Source organism: Calypte anna, chromosome 17, assembly GCF_003957555.1.
Source record: "Calypte anna isolate BGI_N300 chromosome 17, bCalAnn1_v1.p, whole genome shotgun sequence".
Taxonomy (NCBI): domain Eukaryota; kingdom Metazoa; phylum Chordata; class Aves; order Apodiformes; family Trochilidae; genus Calypte; species Calypte anna.
In genome coordinates this window covers 10,338,433-10,352,139 of record NC_044262.1, presented here as the reverse complement: position 1 = coordinate 10,352,139, position 13,707 = coordinate 10,338,433, and the positions used below count along the sequence as shown (strand labels likewise).

The following is a 13,707-nucleotide window of genomic DNA, read 5'->3' as shown; positions in this document are numbered from 1 at the left end:
AGGTCCCTCTCTGCCACTCTGTGCCCAGCCTGGAGCTCCCCATGGGGTTGTTGTGGCCAAAGTGCAGGACCCGGCACTTGGCCGTGTTAAACCTCATCCCGTTGGAATCAGCCCAACAAGTCCTTGTGGATCTCTTGGGACCTGTCACACTTCATGGGGTGTCCCCCTCTTCTGGGTCATTGGAGGGAAAGAAACGTCAGGCAGAACATTCCAGGTCATTGCTCCCCTGCATTGTGGGTGAGGAACCTCAGACCCAAGAGCTACCAAGGATTGAAGTCCCTGTTCGGAAGGCCGGGCTTGGAAATTGCTCCTGGCCTTCCTGTGGAGTCCATCTCGCTTTGGGGATTGGCATGGATGAGCTTTAGGGATGCTCAGGAGTAGCCTGAGGTGCTCTGCCTGGCACAGGGGGGTTAACGTTTGTCTTTTGTTACTCAGATGAAGATCACAGAGGATGACCTGTGGATCCGGACGTACGGCCGCCTCTTCCAGAAGCTCTGCTCCTCCAGCGCCGAGATTCCCATCGGGATTTACAGGACGGAGTCTCACATGTTTGCAACCTCTGAGGTAGGGGCATCGAGTCACGGGGCCAGGGGCTGTGGCACAGCAGGGCTGCCCCTTGCCTGGGCTCACACTTCATTTTTCCTTCCTTTTTCCTCACTGCAGCCCCACGACATCCGAGCACAGGTGAGTGCCGCTCGCGTCCCACCCCGGGGCAGGGTCCTGGCTGTCCCCGCTGCCTCCTGTCCCCACAGCCCCTGAGGTAGCCCATGGGCAAGCAGCCGGGATGGTTTCCTCAGTGGCTTCTCCGGCCACCCAGAGCCACTGTGGGCCTTGTGCTGGCTGTCCCCAGGGCAGGGCAGTGCTGGCTGAGCCTCAGCATTTTGGGGGAAGCCAAAACCAAGGTGTAATGAGTTGGGATCAGAGCAGGAGGTGAGCCAGGAGCCCTTCAAAACTTTCACTTTTCACTTTCAGAGGAAGCAGCTACTGGGAGCCGAGGGTTGGAGTTTAATATAAATTAAACATAATCAGTCTTACTGCAAGAAATGCTTTTGACAGCATTACTTACGGATTTCTGCTCACCAGTGGGAATCAATGTGTGAGAGATATAGCAGCACCTCTGCTGTGTGGGGCAGGAGGGATGAGGGTCTGGGGCAGCCCAGGGACAAAGTCGGGAGGGACCTCTGGAGCTCCACGTGAAGCTGCTCGTCCCAACCCTCCAGTTTTAGAGATGCTATTCCAGGAGAGTATTGGGGGGAGGGCTGGAGGAAGGGTCCCACCCCACGGCAGAGATCCCAAAACGGGTCCCCTGCCCTCCAGTGACCTACTGGGCTTCCAGTCACAGATCTCAATCAACGTGGAGGACTGCGAGGACACCAAGGACGTCAAGGAGCACTGGGGCATCAAGACGGGTCACCACAGGAACTCCTGCTCCAGCGATCAGTCCGAGCACCCTCTGCTGAGGCGCAAGAGCATGCAGTGGGCACGGCGGCTGAGCCGGAAAGGCAACAAACACTCGGGGAAGACGGCGGAGTGGATCAGCCAGCAGCGCCTCAGCCTCTACCGCCGCTCCGAGCGCCAGGAGCTCTCTGAGCTGGTCAAGAACCGCATGAAGCACCTGGGCTTGCCCACTACCGGGTACGGTAAGTGCCCGGCGCTTCAGCTTCTCTGCCACGGGGCAGCCCGCTGGCTGGCGTCTTCAGGGAGATCTGTGACCAGCTGGACCCCAAACCCCCAGCCTGACCCTGAGACAAACCTGACCCCCAGACCCCCAGCCTAACCCTAAAACAAACCTGACCCCAAACCCCGCCTGATGCTGAGACAAACCTGACCCCCAAACCCAAATCTGACCCCAAATCTGACCCCAAACCTGACCCCAAATCCAGCCTGACCCCAAACCCAAACCTGACCCAAACCCAGTCTTACCCTGACCCAAACCTCACCCTGACCCCAACCCCAACCTTGACCCCAAACCCAAACCTGACCCCAAACCCAGCCTAACCCCATGCTGAGCCTAACCCCACACCCTGCCTAACCCCACCAGCGCTGCCCAACCCGGCTCTGACCCACGCGATGCCTCATTCCCCAGCTTGCTTGTGCTTCTGCAGATGAATCCCCCCTGCCTGCCCCCCAGCTGGCTGCTGGCAGCCCCCCCACCTTGTTGGGTCTTTGGGATGGATCCAGGCAGGGATTTGCAGGGGCAGAGGAGCTCTCTCCCCTCTGCCATGCAGCCTTGAGCAAGATGCCCCCGGCTTGCCCCCCGCTTTGCAGAAATGGTTGTGCAGGGCATGCTGACCCTGGGTCACCAAACCTCCTCTGCCTGAGCCCCCCCAGAGCCTGGCAAGGAGAGGTGAAGCCCTGTCAGCTGGCGCAGACCCCTTCTGTTCTAGACTTAAATCCTCCATAAAACTCCCACGGGGAACACCTCGGTAGCCTCAGGGCTGAGGGTTGGCTTCGTTGTGTGTGAGACTTCTCAGGGTCCCTCCGTGCAGCCCCATTTCTTGTGAAGCTTCTTGCCCACCCCCTGGTGCTGGTGTCTGTGTGTCCCCTGGATGATTCTCCACCTCTTGGTTATGAGCCAGTCTGTAGCCTACAGCTTCCTTGGTTTGTTTGGTTTGGTTCTCTTTGGTTTGTTTTTGTTTGGTTTGGTTTTTTGTTTTTTTCCCTCTTTCTTTCTTTGAAGCCATCCTGTGCCACTGCCTGTTTGCTGCATCCTCCAAGAGTGTCTGTCCAGCCCCATACCCACACGCAGGCACCATGGCCTGGCTGGGATGGGGGAGTGATTTTGGGAGGTGAGGGGGGGATATTCCTCCTCTCCCATCTTGGCTTCTCCCTCACAGCCCTTCAGGCAGGTGGAAGAGAAGGGAAAAAATGGTGCAGTGCAGGAGGGGGATTGGAGTGGAGGGGAAACAGGGTGGCTGTGGGCATCAGCTGGGCCTCCTGGGGAGGGAGGACAGAGAGGTGGCTTGTGGCAGGACAAAGTGGCCCAGGGCATGCCAGGCGAGGGCTGGCAGTGGTGTGTGTGGCCCTATTCTTTTTTCCTACATTACAAGCCCCTGCTGCTTTTTTTTTTTTGATGACTTCAAGCTCCTGGCAGATGGGTTGCAGAATCTGGAGCACAGCTGATGGCATTCCTTACAAAAAGCTGCTTTATGGATCTGCTGGGAATTGGGTGTGAGGAGGAGCTGCTGCAGGTTGTGCGGCTGGGCCAGTGGGGTGGCATCCCTGGCCACCTCTAGCGAGGGTCCCGAGCCCACCCTGTCAGGATGTCGAGGAGCTGGGATGGTGGCAGGGCCCATCCTTCCCTCTGCTCATCCCAGAGTCTGGCTGGAGCAAAGCAGGGACCTCTGGGGTGCTCTGACCCGTGTGTCATCAGGGTGGGGGGATAATGGGCACAGCAAGAGGACCAGCAGCTCCTGGGTCCACATCTGAGGGACTGTGCATTGTCACCATGTGTCACCATCAGTGTCTGGACACCCATGGCGTTTTGGAAGAACACGTTGCTCTGCCTTCTCCCCCCACCTCCCCCCCCCCCTTTTCCTTTTGCTCATTTGATCGCTGCAGTGCAGGAGCTCGTCTCTGATAATTGCTGAACCATGGCTTGCTGACCTCTCTCTCTCTCTCTGTTTATGTCTGTGCCTTTCCCTGTATGTTCTGTAGAGGATGTAGCAAATTTAACAGCCAGTGATGTGATGAATCGGGTAAACCTGGGATATTTGCAAGGTAATTCCCTTCCCCTGGGAGTCCCGCGTGACTTGCAGCGTCCAACAAGATCATGCCAGCCCAGCCCAATCCACCCCCTTGCCGGTTTTCACCTTAGACCCCCGCAGCCTTTCAAGCACCAAATTTCTTGGGTGGCACCGGAAAACAAAAGCCCACCCTGCGGACCCACACGTGGGGCTCCGCAAAGTCGTGGAGATCAAAAACCTCAGGGACCACTTTTCCAGCTGAATCCTTACAGGGAAACGGCAGCTCTGACGGGAACTGCTCCCTCCTTTGCTTTGCAAGTTGGTTCCGGTCAGGAAAGCCAGTGGCAATTTGAGGAGGGGACTCCCAGGGGGTGGGGGGGAGGGTTCGAGGAGATGCTGGAGCTCCTGCACCGCCCCCTCCGCCTCTCACCCTCCGGGGGCTCAGCCACAGCTCGGGGACAAGGCAGTGCTTGGAAAGCCCTTCAGAGCCCTTGGTTTGTGCTCCTGGGTGGGTCTGGAGTGTCAGCAGAACCTGTTTTCTAACCGGGGAGGTCAAAAGAGATGCTGCCCAAGTGCTCCGGGGCACCTTGTTGGTGTCTGCAGGAGCTGCAGGGTTATTACACCATCAGCAGTACCCTGGAAAGGACCCTTTGTACTGCGGCAGCCTGGAGGTGACCCATAGCCTGACCCAGCTGTATTTTAGGCTTCACTAGCCCACGCTTAAGGTGAAAAGTTGGCATTTTTCTACAAACTGTCCCCTCCATCAAAGCAGCAGCCCCAGAGGGGCCCATGGAAGCCCCAGGCCAGCTCAGTGTATTGCCAGCGGGCCAGCAGGCACCGGGCAGAGCTCAGTCCCTGCCTGTTTCTCCCCCTCCCACAGAGGATCTGGGGCTGAGAGAGAGCCCCGTGTCCTGCAGATGAGGGGTTCAGCACCGTGGCTGCACCCGGAGCCTGCAGAGGAAGGAGAGCCCAGGGGTGACTGTCCCACGGGGGTGGCATCACTGCTGGGTGATGGGGTGTCTGGGGATGGGAACTGGAGCTCAGCAGTGGATCTTGCCCCCCCAAGAAAAAAAAATACCCAAAATAATAGTTGCTGGAGGGCTCTGAGCCCTGCTGTGGTGCTGCTGGGGACGATGTGGCAATATACTTGGTGGGTGCAGCAGTGCCTGGCTCAGCTGCATGGGGGTCAGGAGAAGGTGCTTCCATGGAGCAGGGAACCCTGCTGCCAGCCAGGGCCCCTCCCACCTCCCCCCTCATGGCCCCCGTGTCTCCTGTTGGGTCCCAGGGTCCGTGTGTCCCTCAGCATTGCCACCCCTGTCCCCCCTCGCTGTAAGGCTGAGTACTGGGTTAGCCAAAGCCAGGGACCACCTGATGCCTGGATACCCCAGCACAAGTTGGGGGGTCCCTGGGGGTTTCCCTGCCCTTCCCCAGCTGTGACATCTTTTAGGGTACTCTGAGAAGCAAAGTAAGGGGCTGATGTCTCCCTGCCAGCACCACAGCCTGCAGGCCTGGTCCCCTCCAGCTGGAGGATGCCCTGGCCAAAGGAAAGCTGCTGGGGTTTGGAGGGAGCCTGTGCACACCCCTGGGCTCATCTCATGGCTGGAGCCAAGCCCCACGTCAGAGAGGTCACCCACTCCTGAGCAGCCACGCTCCTCACCCACGGGGCTCTTGGTCACCCCTTCTCCCCAGGCCATCAGGCACCCACGGGGGGTGGCATCCCTGGTGACAAGCCTTGCAGCGAGCTGGTGTCCCCCTGCGCTCATCATGCTGCCCTCGGTGTCTGACTGTCCCCCCCCCCCTCCATCCTGTCCATCTGCACCCCCTCACTCACTCTGGACGTCGTGTTACTTTTGTCGCAGCTCCCACCCCCTCCCTGGCTGCCCACAGCCCTGCACCCCTCATCCATCCCACCCATGATCTTGTTCTCAGCTATTTCGGAAAGCTCAGGGGCCTTCCCCCTCCCTTTGCCCTGTGCAGCACCCATGGGTGCAGCTCCCGGTGGCCCCCAGGTCTCTGGGGAGGTCATGGTACTGCAGAGCTGTCTCCAGATGGCATCGATGGTTCTGGAACTCCACGGAGGGGGTTTCCCTTGGGTTGGAGAATGGAGCAACTGTTGAGCTAAATCCTGTTGCTGGATGATGCTGAATTAAGGCATTCAGGGAGGGGAGAAGGGGGCAGAACACTCCAGTGGCCCCAGGAGGGGTTTTGCTTGCCCTGCCCTGGTGGTTGGAGTCATTATGCTCTATCTAACGTGGCAGGACTAACCTGGTCCCTTTTTTGCACTAAACCAAGGTAAGACACCTTATTTTTGGGGGGGGGAGGGAGTGGAGAGGGAATTTGGAAGGGTTACATCTAGCAGTCTGCTGGGCTGGGCTGTGGGGGGGTGTAGCAGCTGTGGTGGCACAGAGGGAGGTGACAGTGATGCTCTTGGTGCTCTGCTGGTGGCAACGCTCCCACCCACAGCCTCCCCCAGAGCAGTGACCCATTTGCTGTCCTTTGGGATGGACCCCTTGGAGCCAGGTGCTGGGGACACTGCTGCAGGGATGCGAGGGCCACTGGGGTGTCCAGCGGGGTGTCCCTCACCAGCCCTTTCCCCTCCTCTCACAGATGAGATGAACGACCACCAGAACACGTTGTCCTACGTCCTGATCAACCCCCCTCCGGACACACGGCTGGAGCTGAACGACATCGTGTAGGTGCTGCCCCTGCCCTCCCACAGCCCAGGGCACAGAGCCCTCGGGCTGAGCATCCCCACCCCCCCAGACCTTCCCCCTCACCCTCTCCTATCCCCGTTGTGTTTCTTTCCATGATTTCCCATGGTTTTTGCCCCCTCCTCATGTTCCTGAGCCATGCCCCAGCCCTGGGGGCTCATCAGTGCCAGATTTTCCCCTGGGATTTTGCCAGGAGCAGTACCCATCACTATCTCAACACCTGCTCTCTGCAGCAGCTCCCCACACATCCCACCACCCCCCCCCCCCCCTCCCGAATAAGGGGGTCAGACCCCAGTTTAGGCTTTCCCCAGCTCCCTCCTGCCATGGGGGGGATCTGGGGGACAGGAGAGGGGGGGATGCCAGCATCCTAATCAGGCTGTGCCCCACAGGTACCTGATCCGCTCCGACCCGCTGGCCCATGTGGCCAACGATGGCCACAGCCGCAAGAGCAGCTGCAGTACCAAGCTGGGCTCCTGCAACCCCGAAACACGGGATGAGACCCAGCTCTGAGCAGCCCCTCCGGCGCCGCTGGGCTCCAGGGAAAACGAGGACGGCCGGAGGGGACGGGAGGGCTGGTGCCACCCGCTGTGCCCGGGGCCATGCCCAGCCTGGCAGAAGGGATGCTGGGACCCCCCCTCCCCGGGAGGGACAGGACAGGACAGGAGAGGGCGGTGGCCCCACGCCCCGTGGCTTTTAACTTTTTCTATATCAATACCGCAACTAGTGAGACTGTGCTGGTGCTGGTGGGACGTGGCTGAGACCCCGGGGGACAAGTCACCCTGAGGTAGTTTGGGGGGGATGGCAGTGGGAAGGGCCCCGGGTGATGCAGGTTGGGGTGTTTGATGGGGCTTGTCAAGCCAAGAGCAAAACTGCACCGAAAATTTCCTCCTGCTCCTCCTCAGCTGGCAGGCAGCCCCTGGGGTACCCAAACTTCTGCTCTGTCAGCCAGCTCATGTTCTTCATCCGCTGGTGGCTTTCTGTGAAGGGCATTGATGTGAGGAGAGCTCAGGGCTGTGATGGGAGATGGGGAAGGGAGGGACGGGTGGCTGTGGGAGGGACAGGATGGGGCAGAGCCCTGGCAGGGGTTGTGCTGCCTGCAGTGTGTCTTGGCACCTCCTAAAGTGATCCCTGCCAAAAGCAGGTGGCAGAAAGCTGTGACAGTCCCGCGGGGACCCTGGATTTGTGTTCCCTGCTGAGCTCATCCCCGGTGCTGCTGCTGCCACCGTCGGTGTCCCCAGGGAGGACTCTGTGGTCCCTGTGCCAGGGTTGTGTCAGGGTGCTGGGCAGGAGACACGCAGGGGTGGGTGTTGGGGTTTGGCAGCTCAGCCCCCTCCCTCTGAGGCCAATTTGGGGTCCAATTTGCAGCCTCAAGATGCAGCCTGGATGTGGCTTCTCCCCCCCTTTCCCCTCTCCTGGGTCACAAACTGGTGACTCCATTAAAGGCAGCGGGTTCTGCCTAGCTCCTGCAGCCCCCACACCACTCCATCCACCCCACCCCCCCATCCAAACCCATCCCAGTGTCACCCAAGCTGCCCACCCAGCCCCAGCTGCACCCACAGCAACCTGCCCTGAGCAGAAACACCAGAGGGGTTTGCCATCTCTGTTTGCACACTTTACATGGATGTGTGAAGGTTTTATTTGACTGCCAAGTGAATAACCAAGTTGTTAACTTTATATACTTTTACATTCATATTTTAAAACTTCGATGTGATTTTTTTTTTTACTATTTTTTTTTTTAATTTTTTTTTTTTTTAAATGAGAAGCCTGTAAAGCACAACCTGACCCTGAACCCCCATCAGCCTGCCTGGATTTGCTGCCAGCTGAAGGGTTTATTGCCAGTTATATTTGCCATTTGGTTCCCATTATTTCCCCCAATAAAAATTGAAAAAAAAACCAACAACAACAAAAAAAATCCCAAACCAAACCCCAAAACTGTTAAAATGGGAGCTTTAAACAGCTGTTGAGATGTCCCAGAGCAGCCCCATGCTGCAGGGACACACTGCCCATCCTGCCTGATCCACGGGAGAAGCAGGGACAGGTGAGGAAGGAGGATGTGGGGGTAGGGCCCGTACAGGATATGGCCTTAAGAAGGTGTTGAGAAAGACCTCCTGTGCCTGGATGGGGTTGGGGGGTCGATCTATTTTTATTTTATTTGATTTTTAATTGCCTTTCTGTCCTGCTGTGCTGACACCAGCCCTGGGGTGACCTGCACCAGGCACAGCAGGGGCTCAGCAGTGAGCCCAGCCTGACCCTTGGAGGGGCTCAATCAGAACAGTCTGTGATGCTGTTTGGTTTGTTTGCCCTATCTGGTTAAGGCAGAAATATGGTTTCTTTATATCTGTTTGTAACTTAGCATGCCAAAAAAAAAAAAAAAAAAAAAAAAAAAATTTAAAAGAAAGAAAGGAAGTGCTTGCAGGCTGAAAGCCATGAGCATGGGGTGAGGTGTGGGGGGGTCTGTGGCACTCTAAAGCTGTTCAGAGACCTCCAGAAATGCCTCATCAAGCACTAATAGATTTAATTTTCTAGATTTTAGACAGGTGTTTCCCCTCCCTGCTTAGCTTTCAAGGGAGTGCAGGACTAAGCACTGTTACAGGCTGGAAGTGAGGTGCCAAGTGCCACAGCCCCAGGTGACAGAGCCCCCAGCCCAGGGTCCCTGTGCAGTGACACCAGGACACATCTCCCTCCTCACTGGGCATCCTGAACTCTTACCAACCAACCCTTAATTCCAGGTGTTAATGAAGGCAAGAGGAAACCCACGTACCAAAAGAAGTATCGATGATACATGGTTTGTGATACTATTGTAAAAAAAAAAAAAAAAAAAAAAAAAACCCAACCAAACAAAACCAACCCTTGATATTACTGTATTTTGACATTGCTTGTTTGTTTAATGTATAAATATATGCATTTAAAACGGAAGCTCTGTGTATAACCCCCCACGTTTTGCATACATTCTTTCTATGGTGTAAATTTATAGCAGACATTCTGAGGGGATGTTGGAATAAATACTGTAGATACTTGCCTGTGGTCAATGCAAGTCTAAGAACAAACAGTTAATTTTTCTAATTCTTTAGACTCAGTTACTATACTAATGTAAAAAAAAAAAAAAAAAAAAAAAAGTATTTTATTTTTGTAGTGGTCCTGGAAACATTGATGCATCAGGCAGGTTTGGTTGCACTTACAGAAGGGCTCTCTGGGAGGGGGGCTGGTGGGAGGACTTCCCCCCCCCTGGAGCTGCCTGGTACCAACATATAAAAAAATCAGATTTTTCTGAAGGCAGTGATGTTCAGGGCAGGGGCTCAGCAGGCCCTGGGGGAAGGCAGAAATGAGGAGGGCAGTGAGAGGTTTGGGCTTAGAGCACTCAGCTCCATCGCATCAGTTTTGTAGGATAAATATGGACTGAATCCATAGAGCAAGCATTAAAATCAAATATTCAAACAAATGTTAGAGTATATTTATTTCCTGTTATACCCTTTTTTACTTCAAGCTATATAGAACATGACATTTTTATTTCCCGAGTGAGAGACCTGGCAGCTCTCAAGGTCAGCTCCTGCATGGATTTTTATCAGCAGCAGCAGATAGAATTCCCACCTTTTCCCTCCGAGGCCTCATTTTGTGACATGTTCTGCTGGGATGCACTGCAGACAGCCAACTGGAGATGTTTTTGTACACTTACTGTGAAGATGCTTCACATTTCTGTAAAGACAAAGTCCAATAAAAGAGCTGCATGCAGCAACAGCAGAGCCTGGTGTCTTCTTTTCTGGAAGGAAACATTTTTAAAGCCATGGCAAAATGTGGCTTAAGACTCGTGAGCCTGTGTTCCCAGGCATCTCCTCCAAAGCTGAGACACATGAAAACTTCTTTTTTTCTCACATTTAAAAACTTGCAGCTTCTAAAATGCTTGGTGCCTTAGGAAAGGGCAGATGAGATGTGGATGTGCTGCTGGGGTAAAGCACAACTCCAACTTTGAGTTCAAAGGTCACTGAATTAATTTAGTTTTTATTTTCTAGGTGCCAACAAACGTGTTACATTTTCTAGTTTGTTCTTTAACTGAACCGATGTTGAGCCAGGGTTCAGAATGTTTTCTTCTGCCTCTGAACACTTCCAAATTTTTCACTGCCTCTCTGGTTCACATCTACATCCCACGATTTCCAGAAAGGGAACCCATTTCTAGAGCTCTCCCCCTCCAACCCTCATTGCTCAGCAAAACTTCATCCCTCAGCACTCTGATTTCCCAGGCTGTGTTTTGCTTCACTGCTCTTGTCCCCATGCCAAGAGGACATCACTGCCCCTCTCAGCAGGTTCTTTACCTGCTTGCACCTGCTTTGTATCTTACTTCACCTTCCACAACAGCAGAGGCAACAAAAGAACAGAAAATAAGCCTGCAAAATGAGCCAAAAATAATTTCAACCTTTGCCCCAGTTGAAAAAAATTAGCTTCTAACACTGAAAGCTTCCTTTTGAAGAGAGAAATCTAGAGCACTAAAATATACATCAAAATAAAAACGGATGGATGGTCTTGATGTGGCTGGGTAACAAAAAAGCAAACCAAAATTGGGAAGGGTTTCTCATTTTCCTGTACATTCAGGTTTTATAGCTATTCTCTAAAAGACATGAACTCAAAAGAAATTCTTTTTCTCTTTGGTAAGATGTCCAGGCTGTATGCTCCAGACCATCCTTTCAAGTGCCTCATTTGAATTTTAACAAATGCTGGATAGTGAATATTTAATAGTCCCTTCTGCACACATCAGTTTAAGAAGATTTCCCCAGAGTTTCCCCACCCCCAGTACAATAAAGATCTTCTTTCTGAACCAGTTCAGAGGGATGCATCAGAAAACTCTGACAGCATCTCAGTAGCAAGAGGAAATTTGGAAGCAGATTTATATTTAGCACAGACAAGCAAATGAACCATCTGGTAATTTTGCAAGAGGAATATGAGCGTGTTCAGCCTTCATGGCACAGGCCAGCATTCCACGGAAATGGCAGGCTGGGGAAGGAAGGCAAATCCATAAAATATCCCAGCTATCCTGGCTGTTCCAACCTCTGTTTTGAAAAGCAGAGTATGAAATCATGAGCTAAACCTTCAAGGAACCATGGCCAAGCAGGGAGCATCTCCCTGAGGACAGCTGAAGGTCAGACTGTCCCCAGAGCCAGTCCAGTCCCTGCTGGAGGGCTCTGAGATGGTACAAGCAGAGCCTTGGCCAGGAGGGAAACACTCAGGAGCTCTGGGAACCCCAAAGCTTTAAGTTACTTGCACAATTTTCAGTAGAATGTGGGCAATATACTTACATTTCACAACGTGCATGTTCTTCCTGTAATTCTGGTACTTTTGTCCTGACAAAAGGCTGAGATAAAGGACTACAATGACACGTGTCACCCCTTCTGTCAAAAAACAAGTCAAGATTCCCCCTCTTCTTCCCTCAATTTCTGAAGCATATGGCAGAGGCAGATTAAATGGGAGAAAAATCAGAGTATTTTGCACACTCCACCACTCCAGCAGCCCAGTCTGTAGTGTTGGACACTACAGGGGTTTTTTCCAAGTTAGTCAGAATTTTGGCACCTGAGTGTTGTTGCTCAAACTCTTACTCACTGGGGGAGCATGATGAAAATGGGACAAAGAGACAAGAACTACAAATGCAAACAGCACATGGAAACACACAACAGACTGATGCATGACAGTTTTGGAAAAAGAAATTGCATTGAAAAGCACTTTAAAGATGTACATTCTTGAGTTTAATCTGGACCTCGAGAGAGGTCCAAGGCAGCCCTGCTCCCACACTGCTCCCTATGGGAAACAAATCCTCCAGCTCAGATCAAACACAGTAAAGCTTAGGCACATCTTCCCAAAATTTGGTGGAAAAAACAAAAACAAAACCAAAACCACAACCAAACCAACAACTTGTTTTCAGAAAACTACTCCAGCTTTATTCTCCTTCTACTGTCAGCACGAGCTGTTCCTGAAGCTCCTACACTCTCCTCCTGCCCAAAACCCCAGGAAGCACCCCAAGGCCCTTTCTGAGCAGTTGGAAGAACCAAAGTTCTGCTTGCTGGTACACAGCTAAGAGGAAACAACTCCAGCTCCAATTAATCCTGGTGAAAAACAAAGCAAACAGGTCCACACAGTATTTCTATTTGTCCCCAGGAGGCACCAGACATAGAACAAGTTAGCACTGAACTAACCAGGAACTTTCCTGTCATTTCAAGGGCATTTATCCATCACTCTCCAGGGGCAGTGGGAAGCACAACATTCCATACTCTAGGCAGTGATTTTTACAAGAAGTGGCATCAGCACCATTCCTCCCTAAGAATGACCAGGGTGCAGCTCCCACACTGCCATTTTTGGAGAAGCACAAAGCAAGGTGACACTAAAACTACAGTCAGAAATCCTGGGTGTCCAGGTTTGGTAAAATTAACACAAAACCCAACACTGACAAAGATACAGGCACAGCCCTACAGCCACATCTTACCCTGGGCTGACACCAAGCAGTCAACATGAAAGTTGATATCTTTGGTCACAGCCAAAAATATAAAACCTGATATAAAACCTACTTAGGGAATTATTCCCCTTTCTATAAAAGGCTGTCTGCACTTGCCTACACACATCTACACTTTTCCTACAATCCTCTGCACATTCACCCACAAATCCCTTGCTATGTTCCTCACAAACACACTTCTTCCTCTTCCTGCCCCTCCAGATTAAACCAATATTCCCTATTTTTCGCCAAGCTATTTGAGATCAATGTTTTTTTGACAACTAAACCCCAAGACTATTTTTTCAGAAAATTTAATCTCTCAGAAAAGCAATTACTCCTCTGTTTCCTCTGCTCCTCAGCCTGGGACTCAGGACTCCATGCTGCCTACAGAGCTCTCTGCTTCCTCTCCCTCTCCAAATAGATGTCACCTCCTTTTGGTTCCAGTAGGAAATGAAGCCAGCAGGAGCAATAAGGACATTTATTATCTCATGCAATGAGATCTAGGAGGACAATGAAGGTGCCATCACCTTTTTTTTAGTCCAATTCTGCCACTAACTGAATATAGAGATCAAAGAAAACCACCAGATGCAACAATCTGAAGAAACAAATCCCTAAAGAGACTGAGACTCCTTTCCAGTTGTCTAAAAGCCTTTTGGTCAAATCCTTGCACACTGCAATCAGTGTGAAGGAGAAGGAAGCTCTTACCATTCAGTTATTACAGGTCCTTACAGGTGAAGCTTTTCAAGTGCATGCCTGAAGGTAGAATAGCACATCTTTAAAGTGTATTAGTTCTTGGAGGGGATGAAGTGCCACAACAACAAAGGTACACATGAAATAAAAA

General features: G+C 52.6%; 1 protein-coding gene across 1 annotated transcript in view; it reads left to right on the top strand.

The window, feature by feature from the left end:
• Positions 1–9,213, top strand: part of KCNT1 (potassium sodium-activated channel subfamily T member 1) — a 63,749-nt gene extending 54,536 nt beyond the window's left edge. The window contains exons 27-32 of the mRNA XM_030461435.1: positions 436–564; positions 664–684; positions 1,337–1,640; positions 3,658–3,720; positions 6,294–6,378; positions 6,787–9,213. Of these exons, the coding sequence (XP_030317295.1) occupies positions 436–564; positions 664–684; positions 1,337–1,640; positions 3,658–3,720; positions 6,294–6,378; positions 6,787–6,907 (723 nt within the window). The 3' untranslated portion in view covers positions 6,908–9,213. The remainder of the gene's footprint in view (positions 1–435; positions 565–663; positions 685–1,336; positions 1,641–3,657; positions 3,721–6,293; positions 6,379–6,786) is intronic.
• The last annotated feature ends 4,494 nt before the right edge of the window (positions 9,214–13,707 follow it).